Source organism: Stigmatopora argus, chromosome 18 (genome assembly GCF_051989625.1).
Source record: "Stigmatopora argus isolate UIUO_Sarg chromosome 18, RoL_Sarg_1.0, whole genome shotgun sequence".
NCBI classification, from domain to species: Eukaryota; Metazoa; Chordata; class Actinopteri; order Syngnathiformes; family Syngnathidae; genus Stigmatopora; species Stigmatopora argus.
This window is the reverse complement of record NC_135404.1, coordinates 6,096,501-6,107,564: the sequence shown is the minus strand read 5'-3', so window position 1 is coordinate 6,107,564 and position 11,064 is coordinate 6,096,501. Positions and strand designations below refer to the sequence as shown.

General features: G+C 38.7%; 2 protein-coding genes across 3 annotated transcripts; both read left to right on the top strand.

The window, feature by feature from the left end:
• Nucleotides 1-53: 53 nt before the first annotated feature.
• Nucleotides 54-6,773, top strand: LOC144093315 (protein FAM117A-like). 2 transcript variants are annotated; one of them, XM_077626713.1, is made up of 8 exons: nucleotides 54-651; nucleotides 1,963-2,102; nucleotides 2,174-2,287; nucleotides 2,381-2,497; nucleotides 4,186-4,314; nucleotides 5,232-5,415; nucleotides 5,484-5,625; nucleotides 6,513-6,773. In XM_077626713.1, exons 1-8 carry the CDS (start codon nucleotides 546-548, stop codon nucleotides 6,676-6,678), a joined length of 1,098 nt encoding a protein of 365 aa, XP_077482839.1. In that variant the 5' UTR covers nucleotides 54-545; the 3' UTR covers nucleotides 6,679-6,773. The 2 variants fall into 2 exon arrangements, with proteins under 2 accessions (XP_077482839.1, XP_077482838.1); XM_077626712.1 differs by having other exon boundaries at nucleotides 55-651; nucleotides 2,174-2,299.
• Nucleotides 6,774-7,926: 1,153 nt separating this feature from the next.
• On the top strand, nucleotides 7,927-9,594 carry ndufa4b (NDUFA4 mitochondrial complex associated b). Its single transcript, XM_077625794.1, has 4 exons — nucleotides 7,927-8,099; nucleotides 9,075-9,163; nucleotides 9,226-9,286; nucleotides 9,380-9,594. Exons 1-4 carry the CDS (start codon nucleotides 8,052-8,054, stop codon nucleotides 9,434-9,436), a joined length of 255 nt encoding a protein of 84 aa, XP_077481920.1. The 5' UTR covers nucleotides 7,927-8,051; the 3' UTR covers nucleotides 9,437-9,594.
• The last annotated feature ends 1,470 nt before the right edge of the window (nucleotides 9,595-11,064 follow it).

Sequence of the window (11,064 nt, the reverse complement as noted above, 5' to 3'; positions counted from 1 at the left end):
AATCACAAGTGAGAATGCCAACAAAGTCCCGCCTTCTTAGTAATTAAACCCACACCAGCGTGGCGGAGGTGTTTGGAGGCTGCTGCAGGCTGAGCGAGTGGAACGAACGGAGCACCTCAAACCCGTTTCGAGCCGAAGAAAAACAACCGGAGAAAAACAAAAAAAATAACATTAAAATTGGATTTAAAAGCCTCGGAGTCGCTACGCCACGACGTCTTTCCCCCCTGCGGAAGGCGTGCGCTTCCTCGGTCGCCTGCGAGCTCAAAACATCTCCACATCCTCACAAAGAAAGTTTGCTTGCTAGGCAGCTAACTCGCAAGAACTCGACAAGAAAAGTGGCCAAAACTACATGACGAGCCGCAAATAACTCCTCCGCGTCGGTGACAAAGATTCCCACACCGGTGGAAATGTTCACCGGGTGATTTGGTGCTCGCCTTGACCCGGTTTACAAAGCGAACATCGAGGAGTAGCAGCGGGAGTAGTGCTTCATCACCCCCACCACTCCGCTCCATCACCTCCACATCCGAACGACGACTGCCGAAGGCATGTCAGGCCGGAGTGGGGCGACTCTGGGCCCGCAGCCGCTTAAGGCGACCGTCCCTTACCAGCTGGCCAGCAAGCACCGAACCAAAGGCAGGGATGGCAAGTTAGGTAGGCCATGAACCGCCACACCTGTCACTCATCTTTGGAGACCACTAATATGGCAAAAGTGCGCATATTCTAGATCTTTTAAAAGTATATCTACTTAAGTAGACTTGCAAACGCAATGGAAGTCTAATAGTCTAATGAAGCATCCAAATAGTGACGTCACTCCTTGCTAGTTTATTATACTAACCAAACTGTCAAATGATAATTGGCTGCCAAACTTTCACTTCAAATGGATTGGACGTCTACTAGTGATAAACCCCTTTGCCGTTCACAGAAGAAAGATGAAGGCAGCCGCATCGTTGGTCGATGGCTTTGGAAGCTATAACATAAGCTGCCATTGACGGCGTTAGACGTCCAATCTCTTATGAAGGTTTATTCACTGCCATTTTCTCATTTAAATTTACAGCAGAAGGATGAAAGTATGCGCATCAAGTCTTGACATTATCTGCCATGGATGGAAATAAATGTCCAAATTGATTGGACATCCGTTTCTGCCAATGGCAGTGAAATAAGATTGTTCATGGTCTGATTAATTGAAATAATTTCTTTTGCCCAAATATTTTTCCCCTAATTTTTCAAATATCATGAAGTTAGATTTTTTTTTAAATTGTGTATAGGATGGAATGTATTCGTTATGCGTTTACTGTAAGTCAAGGGTTTTGTAATTTGAATATAAGGAATTTTTAAAAATTGAATGTCTATTTGTTTATGGATTGGATGTCTATTGCTGTCAGTGGCACTAAAATATGATCACTTACTTAAAATGTTAATGGCTTTTTGCAAATTCTTTTTTCAATATGATTTGTATTTTTTTAATTGGAATAAATAAAAAATATTTGTAAATTTGATATATATTTGAAATCTATTTGCTATCAGTTATGACTAATTTGACTCAAACAACCAATACGATAATTTTTTTTTCATTCGAAAAAAGAACATGTTACTTTTAGATGAACTTATATTCATCCTGTATTTGGGATTTTGACATGATAGCATTTGTGTAGTTTTTGTTATTTAAAAAAAAACATTTATTTGTCAAGTGCAATCAGATTGTTTTATTCTAATTACATTGTATTAAGAAGACTGTCTCATTCAAATGAATGGGAAATATTCTCATTGATTTATCATGTTTTGTACAAGTCCAAAAAGCAACATGGCGAAACCACCTTGTGGACTAAGGTGATTTTTAACGTCCAGACAAAAGAACATTTTAAGTTTTTAACCTTCCATTTGAATCTCATAATATAAATATTTTTCTCTCAAATATTACAATGTATGACAAACATGATTCAATCAACTTGCTTCAAATTCTAGCCAAGAAGGCCAAAGCGCAGCAGCTGAGTCCCGGCATGCGACGGACGATGTCACTGGACGCCATCATCGGCCCGTATCTCCAAGGCCATTGGCCCAAAGAACCGGAGGGCGCCTTGTGTCGAAAGGACAAATCCACACAGGTCAGCCATACGCGATAAGTGAAGTCGCGATAATCGAGAGAAGACCGTGTTGTAACATTTCTTGTTTCCAGACGCCCAATTGGTCGGACAAAATGCCGAGCAGGAAGGATGACGGCAACGCCGACGGGGGAGCCGTCAACCACAAGCGCTCGGCCTCGTGGGGCAGCGCTGAGCATCTAGAAGAAGTAGAGTCTGCTGTAAAAAAAACTAAAAAAAAACAACTTATTTTTCAAAAAAGAAATGGTTAGCTGGTTTGACTGAAGGTAACCTTTTTGCAGATCACTAAAATCAAACAACAGCTGCAGACGCGTGGCAAACCTGCCGTCTCGGGGGGGCTCGACCGAGACCGCCAGCGCGGCTCCGCTCTCGGGAGTTGTAGCCTGGGAACCGTTCAGGTGCGTTTTCACACTGTCAACATGCGTTGTAAACCCGTACGGCTGACTTATCTGAGGAAATGGAGAACTCGGGCAAGGGTTGCTCTGGATTTGTCTTTGATATCAAATTGTTAAAAAATATTTATTTTTAATTTATATGTCAAATTTCAGAAGTGGTGGCATGGCGGATGAGTGGTTAGCGCGTCGGCCTCACAGTGGGGACCTGGGTTGAGTTTGCATGTTCTGCCCGGGCTAGTGTGGGTTTTCTCCGGGTACTCCGGTTTCCTCCCACATGCCAAAAACATGCATGGTAGGCTGATTGGACACTATAAATTGCCCTTAGGTAAGAATTTGAGCGTGAATGGTCGTTTGTCTCCTTCTGCCCTTCGATTGGCTGGTCACCGATTCAGGTTGTCCTCCCCCTGGTGCTTGTAGATAACTGGTATAGGCTCCAGCACCCCCCGCGAACCTAGTGAGGATAAAGTGGTTCAGAAAATGAGATGAGATTTCATAAATTGTCTAATTTTTTTCCATTAACTTTTCAACTATTAATTGGTCAAGTTAAAGAATATCTTATTTTATGCAGTTTTTTTATATTTTACATTTTTTAATTTTATTTTAGTCTGGTTAAATTAAAAAAAAAAATTAAATGAATCTCTGATTTCTAACATATTTTCAAAGATTAATTTTATTCCATGTTAATAAAAGATTTAATGTAAATGTTAAAATGAATATTGTTGATAAATAGTTAAGATTTCCATTAATTATTCATCTATTATTTGTCTATTATTGAATCTACATTCAAAAATAAATTGAAATAAAAAGATTTGTTTTATCTTTTTTAACCATCTTATTTCATTCCTTATTTTTTCTCAAGAAAATCCATAGAAATATTGTGTACAAAATAACTTACCAAGTTGTACCCCTATTATAACTACCTTTTTTTTCTTCAGTGCTGAGTCATGGTAGCAAAAGTAGCTTCCGCTTAAGAGTTTCAGCGTGGATTTTCACATTTTTATGAACTTTTAAAAAGAAAATTAATAAATAATAGCTGAGAAAATGGCGAAGAAGTGAATTTGCGATAATCGAGGGAAGACTTGAAATCTATTGAATTATTTTCAAAATGCACACATTCAACTATTAGTTATTTACTGCCATTGACGGTAATAGTAGTGTATTCCAATTTGATTTGATTCAAAATAATTATATCACAAGTATATCACAGTCAATGGCAATAAAAGGTGTTCAGTTACACCCTTTTTTTAGCGGAAAAAAAATAGCACAAGTCTCTCACAGGATGAAGTTTTAGCATTTTGCACATGACCACACATTGCGTATGTATAGTATTTGCAGTGTATGCGTTGTGGTCGTTTGCAGGGGTGTGTGATGTTTTTTCACATGCACTGAAGCAACAGGAAGGGCACGCCATGACACGGCTTCTGCATTTTAGCACAGCTGTCGCACATTGCCTTTCGTTTTCAGGCTCTCTGCTCACTCAATCCAGCAACGCAAACTCGCCCGCCGCGCTACTTTGGAGAATTTTGTTGCCGCTTCATGAAATTCCTGCGATATCTTGGCGAGTGTTTCAGTCGTACTCAGGAATTTGTTTGACAGTCGTGCACCCTTTCATTTTCATGAAAGGCACATGAGAGAGATTTGTAAGGATGCTTATGGGATTGCGTTCAAATGGAACTTGTTTGTGTGCTCAGACGCAGCCCATCGCCATCCCGCTACCGCCGCTTTCGACGTTGGTGCCTCGGCTGCGTTGCAGCGTGGAAGGCCTCAACCAAGAGCTGGAAGGCATGTTCGTCTGTCAACCGGGACATCGCCAACACCAGGTACATATCAGTAGTCTGATTTAAAAAAAAATGTATTGAAAATTCATCACCCGAGCTGCTTCCATTCAAAAACATGAAACGTGGACAATTCGAGTAGACTCAGAAAAAAGCCTGAAGCCATACTTGGAATGTCGACATTTTTTTTCAACTATTTTTACGAAAAAATTGATAAGTCGCACCACTTTCAAATTAAAATGTAGCTAGCCCCTGCCCCCTCTAATCCTTGGGATTTCCACCATTTTTATTTGCAATTATTTCATGTAAAAATTGGACAAGTAGCATTTTCAAATAAAAATTTGGCTCTTGCTGGTTCAATTTGGCAACATGGAATTTGGTGGAAAAATAGTCAGCCATTTTGATTTGTAAGTATTACAGGTGGAAATTGGAAAAATAGCACTCTTCCCCATTTTAATATAAAACTATGAATTTTGGTGGAAAAGTCTATCAAGAGTGGACCCACAAAAAAATTGATGTCAAGAAACTGTAACTTAGCGAGAGATTAAATACATCCCCTTGTTCTGGTTTCATTTGCCAACATGAGATTCAGTGGGTACATCTGTCATGAGTGAGTATATCTACAAAAAAAAGTCAAGAAGCCATCCCTGAAAACTAACAGGTGGTCTGCAATCTTGGTGGAAAGCAACTGTAAGAATATACTCAAAAAAATCTCAAGGTGGTATGCCTGAAAAGACTTAAAGTCCACCATTTTGCCTTGTTGCAATGACCAACATGTCTGTGCATGTACAAAGAAAGATTCAAGAGGAGTGCCCAAAAGTTTGCCATTTGCATCTGATTTCACCTAGATTACTTTTTAATTATAAAATTGACCCCCTTACTCTGGTTTATTTTGGCAACAGGAAATTAGATAGACATGTTTTTGAAGACCAGACCCTGAAAAATTCTCCTTCTTCTTCCAGCTTCTGGATGTTCCCGATGGCCACCGTGCGCCATTCCCACCTCAAAGCCGCAGCAGCGGATCTCAAAGCGACCCGGCGTCCATCACTCCTCCTTCGCCGTCTTCCATTTCATCTTCACCGTGCTCCTCTCCCACTTCCACCTCGCCCCCTGTATCTCACGACACCTCCCTGGACATGCACAAAGGTGACTAAAAGCTCCCGATTTACTCACTTGTTGCTCAACATCTCCGTTGATTGTCATTTTGCCGACAGGGTTGGATCTTCTATCCCCGACGTTCCTGAGCGAGGGTGACCTTCTGCTGATGTCCTCTTCGCCCGGACCAAACAAAAGCTACTGCTTCCAGAGAGAACCTCCGGAGGGTTGTGAAAAAGTCAGGGTCTGGGAGGAGACCAGGTGTGTCCCGTTTGGCAAAAGATTTATTCGGGTTAATTCATTAATATTCCCCTTTCTTTAAAAAAAAAAAAAATTAAAGTTACGTATTGTCATTAAAACCTACATGAAATGTATTTTGATCATTTAATGTAGTATAATTTGATGATTTAAAAATAGGATTGTAAACATCTTTAACCTGTTTTTATGTAACGTACTTTCTGGACTATAAGTCGCACTTTTTTCATAGTTTGGCTGTGCCTACAACTAATCTTAATTAACTCAAGTGTGACTTTTATATGTTTTTTTTTCTCGCTGACCACTAAAGCTTGGTATGTTTGGGGGGGGGGGGGGGTATAATTATCTGAAAAACAGATGTTTTCAATTTAATTAATGTTACTTTAACATATGTTGATTCTTGGCTTCTGATCAAATTTGAAGAAACTTTTTAAAAAATCACACTTATACGCCAGTATATATATATTTCTTTCTACATTTCTTTGGCTGGTGCGACTAATACTTAAATGCAAAAAATACAATAGCTATGTTGTTCCTTTTTATGAATACAAAAATGTCACGAATTGCCATTAAAAAAAATATCTTTTCCCATTTAGTAAATTACTTTATCACATTTTAACAATTAAAAAAATGAAAGAAATTGACAAATTTAAAAAAAAAAAAATTTTTATTCGTAACTTTAAAAAAGGAAAAATCTTTATTTACCATATGCTGGAATGATAACAGGTTGCCACTTTCTGCTTGAAAATCAAAAAGTGGGAAATCTTGTCAAATTCTCTAATTAACTTCTTTGCTGCTATGGAATTCCACTGCAATTTCAATCAAGAGTTCATGTTGTATGATGCTAGCAATTTGATTTATTTATTCATTCATTGATTGATTTATTCCCTCAGCTCTCCAAAGAATCAAAAAGCAGCACCGGTCTCCTCCTGCCCCGACCCCAACAAGGTCAATTTCACCCCCCACGGTGGTTCTGCCTTCTACCCGCTCTTGCCATCCATGGACCTCCTCTTCTGTAGCCTCTCCGTCAGCCACGATCCTCCCACTGCTACCAACTGATGCCTGCTAATCAAATTTCCCCTCGTTCGCCCGACATTTTTATAAGGTGCGCCTTATTTTCTAGCTCAGTCTAAAATGTTTATTCAAAAAAAAAAGCATAATCTGAGCAATTTAATCCAAAGATTTGGATTTGGGTATCCCAAGATTTTCTTTTGTCTGGACTTTAAAGACACGTTAGTCCACACAAGGTGGTTTACGCGGTTTCGCCATTTTGCTTTTTGGACTTGTACAAAGCATGACAAATCAATGGGAATATTTTCCATTCATATTTTGATGATTGCTAGAAAACTACACATTGAAGTTGGGGTGTATGCGTGCGTATGTGTATTCAGGGTTCAAAAGAAGGAAACAAACAAACAAATGTATCGTAATAATGCATTTATAGTTGTAGTTGACTACCTAACCAGTTTTAGTGGTGTAGTTTTATTCCCGGTAGAGACGTTTGCACATTCTCAACTGCTACTTTCACAATTTTTTTTTTTACATTTTATACTTTTGTAAAGTAGTTTTCCTTAAAATAACCGCAGTATAAGCTTAAAAGATCCTTGTTACGTTTAGTTTTGTCTGTATAATCAAGACAGTTATATGACATTGTATTGGGTAGATTTTTTGTTTTAAATTTTTTTATGCACTTCCAGCAAAGGGCTTTTTGTGTACGTGCACATTGTTAGGGTCTGAATTTAATGTGTGTATGTGTGTGGATACAGGAAGTTCTGTCATCTCAGGTACTGTCTGGTTCTGTTCTGTCCACAGGAAATACACCACTGATGGCGTTTTTTGTTATGGATTAAAAGTGAAAACATGCAATAATGGTGATGTAATGTGCTTTTTATGAGACTATTTGGTTGGACGAAGCCTCAAAAGTCTAAATAAGGTTCGAGTGTAGGAGTTATGTCCCTTGCGGGTATGAGCAACACGCGGAGGACAGTATACATGTATTAGTCATTCTTTTAACTTGATAGGAAACAGGAAATGACATCTCGCCACTTAAGCATTTAGATGTGTCATTTGGTTATTTTCAGGGCAAATTTGCGTTAATTTATTACCAAATGTCTATTGGGGTGACAGTTTTCGTGGTAGTTTGCTCCCTCGAATTAATATTAGGGCGTCATAACGTCGAATTGTATTGTGTTGAATCGAATTAACTTAAAATCACAGAACGCGAACGTTTTGAGAGTCACGTGACTCTCCTGGCCAGCTGTTCTCCTTGCCACACGCTGATTGGCTGAACTCCAGGGAACCACGGTGTGTACTTCAGGGGTCCTTCCGGCCTATCGGAAACGGCACAAGTGAACCCATTTGCCGCAGAAGAGACGAGAAACCTTCCTCTTTTTTTCGCCGTCGAATAAAACGTGGACCGGCAGGCTGTCAACATGTCGATGCTCGGAACCGTCGCCAAGCAGCTCAAGAACCACCCAGCTGTGAGTTTCGACAATTTAAATTATATTCGATATGAAATGACCCGGTGACATTGAAATGTGTCTCATTGGAGCGGTTAGAGGACAAGTGTGCAATTTCAATGGACGGTCCTCAAACATTTCATTTTCAATCACCCTATGACATTATTACAGAGATATTCATTTATGACGGTAGCTTCTAAAATTTCATTCCATGCATTCAAATTGGCTTGTGACAGGTGCAAATCAAAAATAATGTTGATTTCACTCAAGATATGTCATCAATGTTTTTTCTTTGAAAAATAATAAATAAATAAATATATGAATGCCTCTACAAATGGATGCAAGCCCTCCATTATGATATTGTATAACCCAATCCACCATTTATGTAGCAGTAAACTGCACGTATGTACAGTAGGTGGCTGCACTTTTATGTTCCCAAGATAAACATGATTCATGGCCTGTACGTACTTGCATATTTACACAAGGACGAATAATACAATTTGGAGAGGTTTCCAGGACAAAATTTGAAAGAATCATGAGATTTTTTTTTTACAATCTGTGTGTTGCATGGAATCTCACATTAATTAAAAAACAGCATAACATAATTTAATTTCTGTGGTTCAAGTAAGCTACATTCTTGAATTAGTCTTCAATATTAACTCTTCTTCCATACTGCTCATCCTCTCCTCACAAGGTTTGCAAGGGTGCTGGAGCCTATTCCAGCCTACTATGGGCATTGTCCACAAAATGGCGATTTCCAACCAAGATAGCAGATTTTGGCATTATTTCATGTTGCTATGTAAAAACCCTACATAAGAAAAAAACAAAACAAAAATATGGGTATTGCATCAAGGCGAATAAGGACAGCCTGAATTAAGATTGTAAACATCCAGTGAGTATACACTCAAAATAAATGACACAAGAAATTTGGCTGCTCCGAAGTTTGTGTCCTCTGAAATTACTGTAAAATATGTTTTCCTTTTTTCTCCTCTTCAGTTGATCCCCTTGTTCATCTTTATTGGTGGTGGAACAGTCATGAGTGCTCTGTACCTTGGCAGACTTGCGTTGAAGAATCCTGACGTCTGGTAAGCTCTTTTTTCCCACATTGGATTTAGAAATAATAACAATCTACTTCTTTGTATGATAGCTGGGATCGCAAGAACAACCCTGAGCCTTGGAACAAAATGGAGCCCAATCACCAGTACAAGGTATGATATAAACATTCATGGTTGAGGCATATCTTCTCTCTTATCTTGCCTCAAAGTTCACACGTGCTACTTCCTACTTCCTATTTTTTGCAGCTTTTTACAATAAACATGGACTACTCCAAGCTGAAGAAGGATAGACCTGATTTCTAAGCCCCTTCCTGATGCTGTCATCCCCCATTTTGAGCCTTTTCAAAACATTGACTGGAGTTGGCTGCTTTTTTTTCCATCTAGTCACTGCATGAACTGTGAAAATCGGAGCAAATCGTGTTTAGCTGTGACTGCATAAATAAAAAGTAAAAGCACCTATGGGAAGGAGTAATTGCTGAATTTATTTTGAATTTTACTGTGTTAAATTATTAAAAGTGATGATAAAAAACCCTGGTTTGTTGATATTTACGATTCAGATTACCACACACAAACACACCACTTTTATCAAAATGTTATTAAAAAGGCGGGGATTATGTTGTACATTTGATTTATTAGTTATAACCCAAAAACATAATTAAATTAATGAGTCATTTTTACGTGGCCTGTCGTTTACACGTTCGCTTTCGGTTGCTGTAAAACCAACTGTGACCACTGGGTGTCAGTGCTGGTTTCTACCAAATTATTTCCAGCCTTGATTCCATTTGAGGAGAACAAAATATACAAAAAAATCCTAATTATTAAAACAAATTTTAAAAATTGTAAAGTTTCAGAGGCCACATTATAATGTTTTTGAGAAAATGTTTTCTTTATATCTAAACAATGTTAGCTTCTCCAAGAGACTGTAGACAATACAGCTTGTATCGAAGAAACAACCGCAACTTTCTCATGTATATAAATATATTATTTTTGTTCTTATTTGTCGTTCCTTTTTTCCCTTTTTTGTCATTATAATTGATATAATTAAACTCGACGCTTTTTGTTGTGTATTGATAAAGTATTGACAAAAAAACAAAAAAAGAACGCCAGGCGGAAGTATTTAAATCTCGCGAGATTTACTTAAAATTACCGCGGGTTTCCTGATAAACAAAATTACTAGGCGTCCTTTGAGACAGCCGTTTGTACGGAACCTCGCTGAAAACATACTTGTTTTGACAACGAAGTTGTCACAAAAAAGAATTTATGAAACGCCGCTTTTTTGTCCGTTAATTTGTTCTCGTAGTGCTAGCATAAAAACTCAGTTCGGGTAGGGAAGCGGTTCGTTTGTCGAAATGGAGCCGACGGAGGAGTTGACTCCTCGGAGTCTCCTCGGTCATATTGTCAGTACGGAACCACCAAGGACTCCCCTCACTCGCGGGTGAGCAAAACGACACATTTTTGTCACTCTGAGGTGGTAAAAGTTGCTCTTTGTTTGCTTGTCCCTACTTTTAACGAGCTAACACACATTTCATTTCATAAACCAAGTCGGGCACAATTAGCAATCGAAAACGCAGCTACATGGATGCAACGGACAGGGCTAAACGTTGTTATTGTAATTTTTCAACATTTAAACATATATTCATGAACAAACATGGCCGTAAATGTCAGCTTTCTTTTATTTTAGTGCCACTAAACTGTTGAACAGCCCATTGAGACGGAGCCCCAGAGCCAGAGCCAAAGGTGGAACTCCGCAAACCCCACAGAACATTTTACGGCACAAAATGGAGTCCAACCTTCGTCAGGTAAGCAAACAAACAAACAAACAAACAAAAAACTCGCATGTCAATGTACTCGTATCTCAAATAAATTTTCCCCATTTAAAATAACAAAATACAAATTAATTAGTTCCCCCCCTCTGAACAAAACACCTGAAA

Coding starts and splice junctions, on each gene's coding strand:
- LOC144093315 (XM_077626712.1), top strand. CDS start 546: ATGTCAGGCCGGAGTGGGGCGACTCTGGGCCCGCAGCCGCTTAAGGCG. Junction 4,315..5,231: donor CGGGACATCGCCAACACCAG/GTACATATCAGT, acceptor TTCTTCTTCCAG/CTTCTGGATGTTCCCGATGG. Junction 5,626..6,512: donor AGGGTCTGGGAGGAGACCAG/GTGTGTCCCGTT, acceptor TTATTCCCTCAG/CTCTCCAAAGAATCAAAAAG.
- ndufa4b (XM_077625794.1), top strand. CDS start 8,052: ATGTCGATGCTCGGAACCGTCGCCAAGCAGCTCAAGAACCACCCAGCT. Junction 8,100..9,074: donor AGCTCAAGAACCACCCAGCT/GTGAGTTTCGAC, acceptor TCTCCTCTTCAG/TTGATCCCCTTGTTCATCTT. Junction 9,164..9,225: donor TTGAAGAATCCTGACGTCTG/GTAAGCTCTTTT, acceptor TTTGTATGATAG/CTGGGATCGCAAGAACAACC.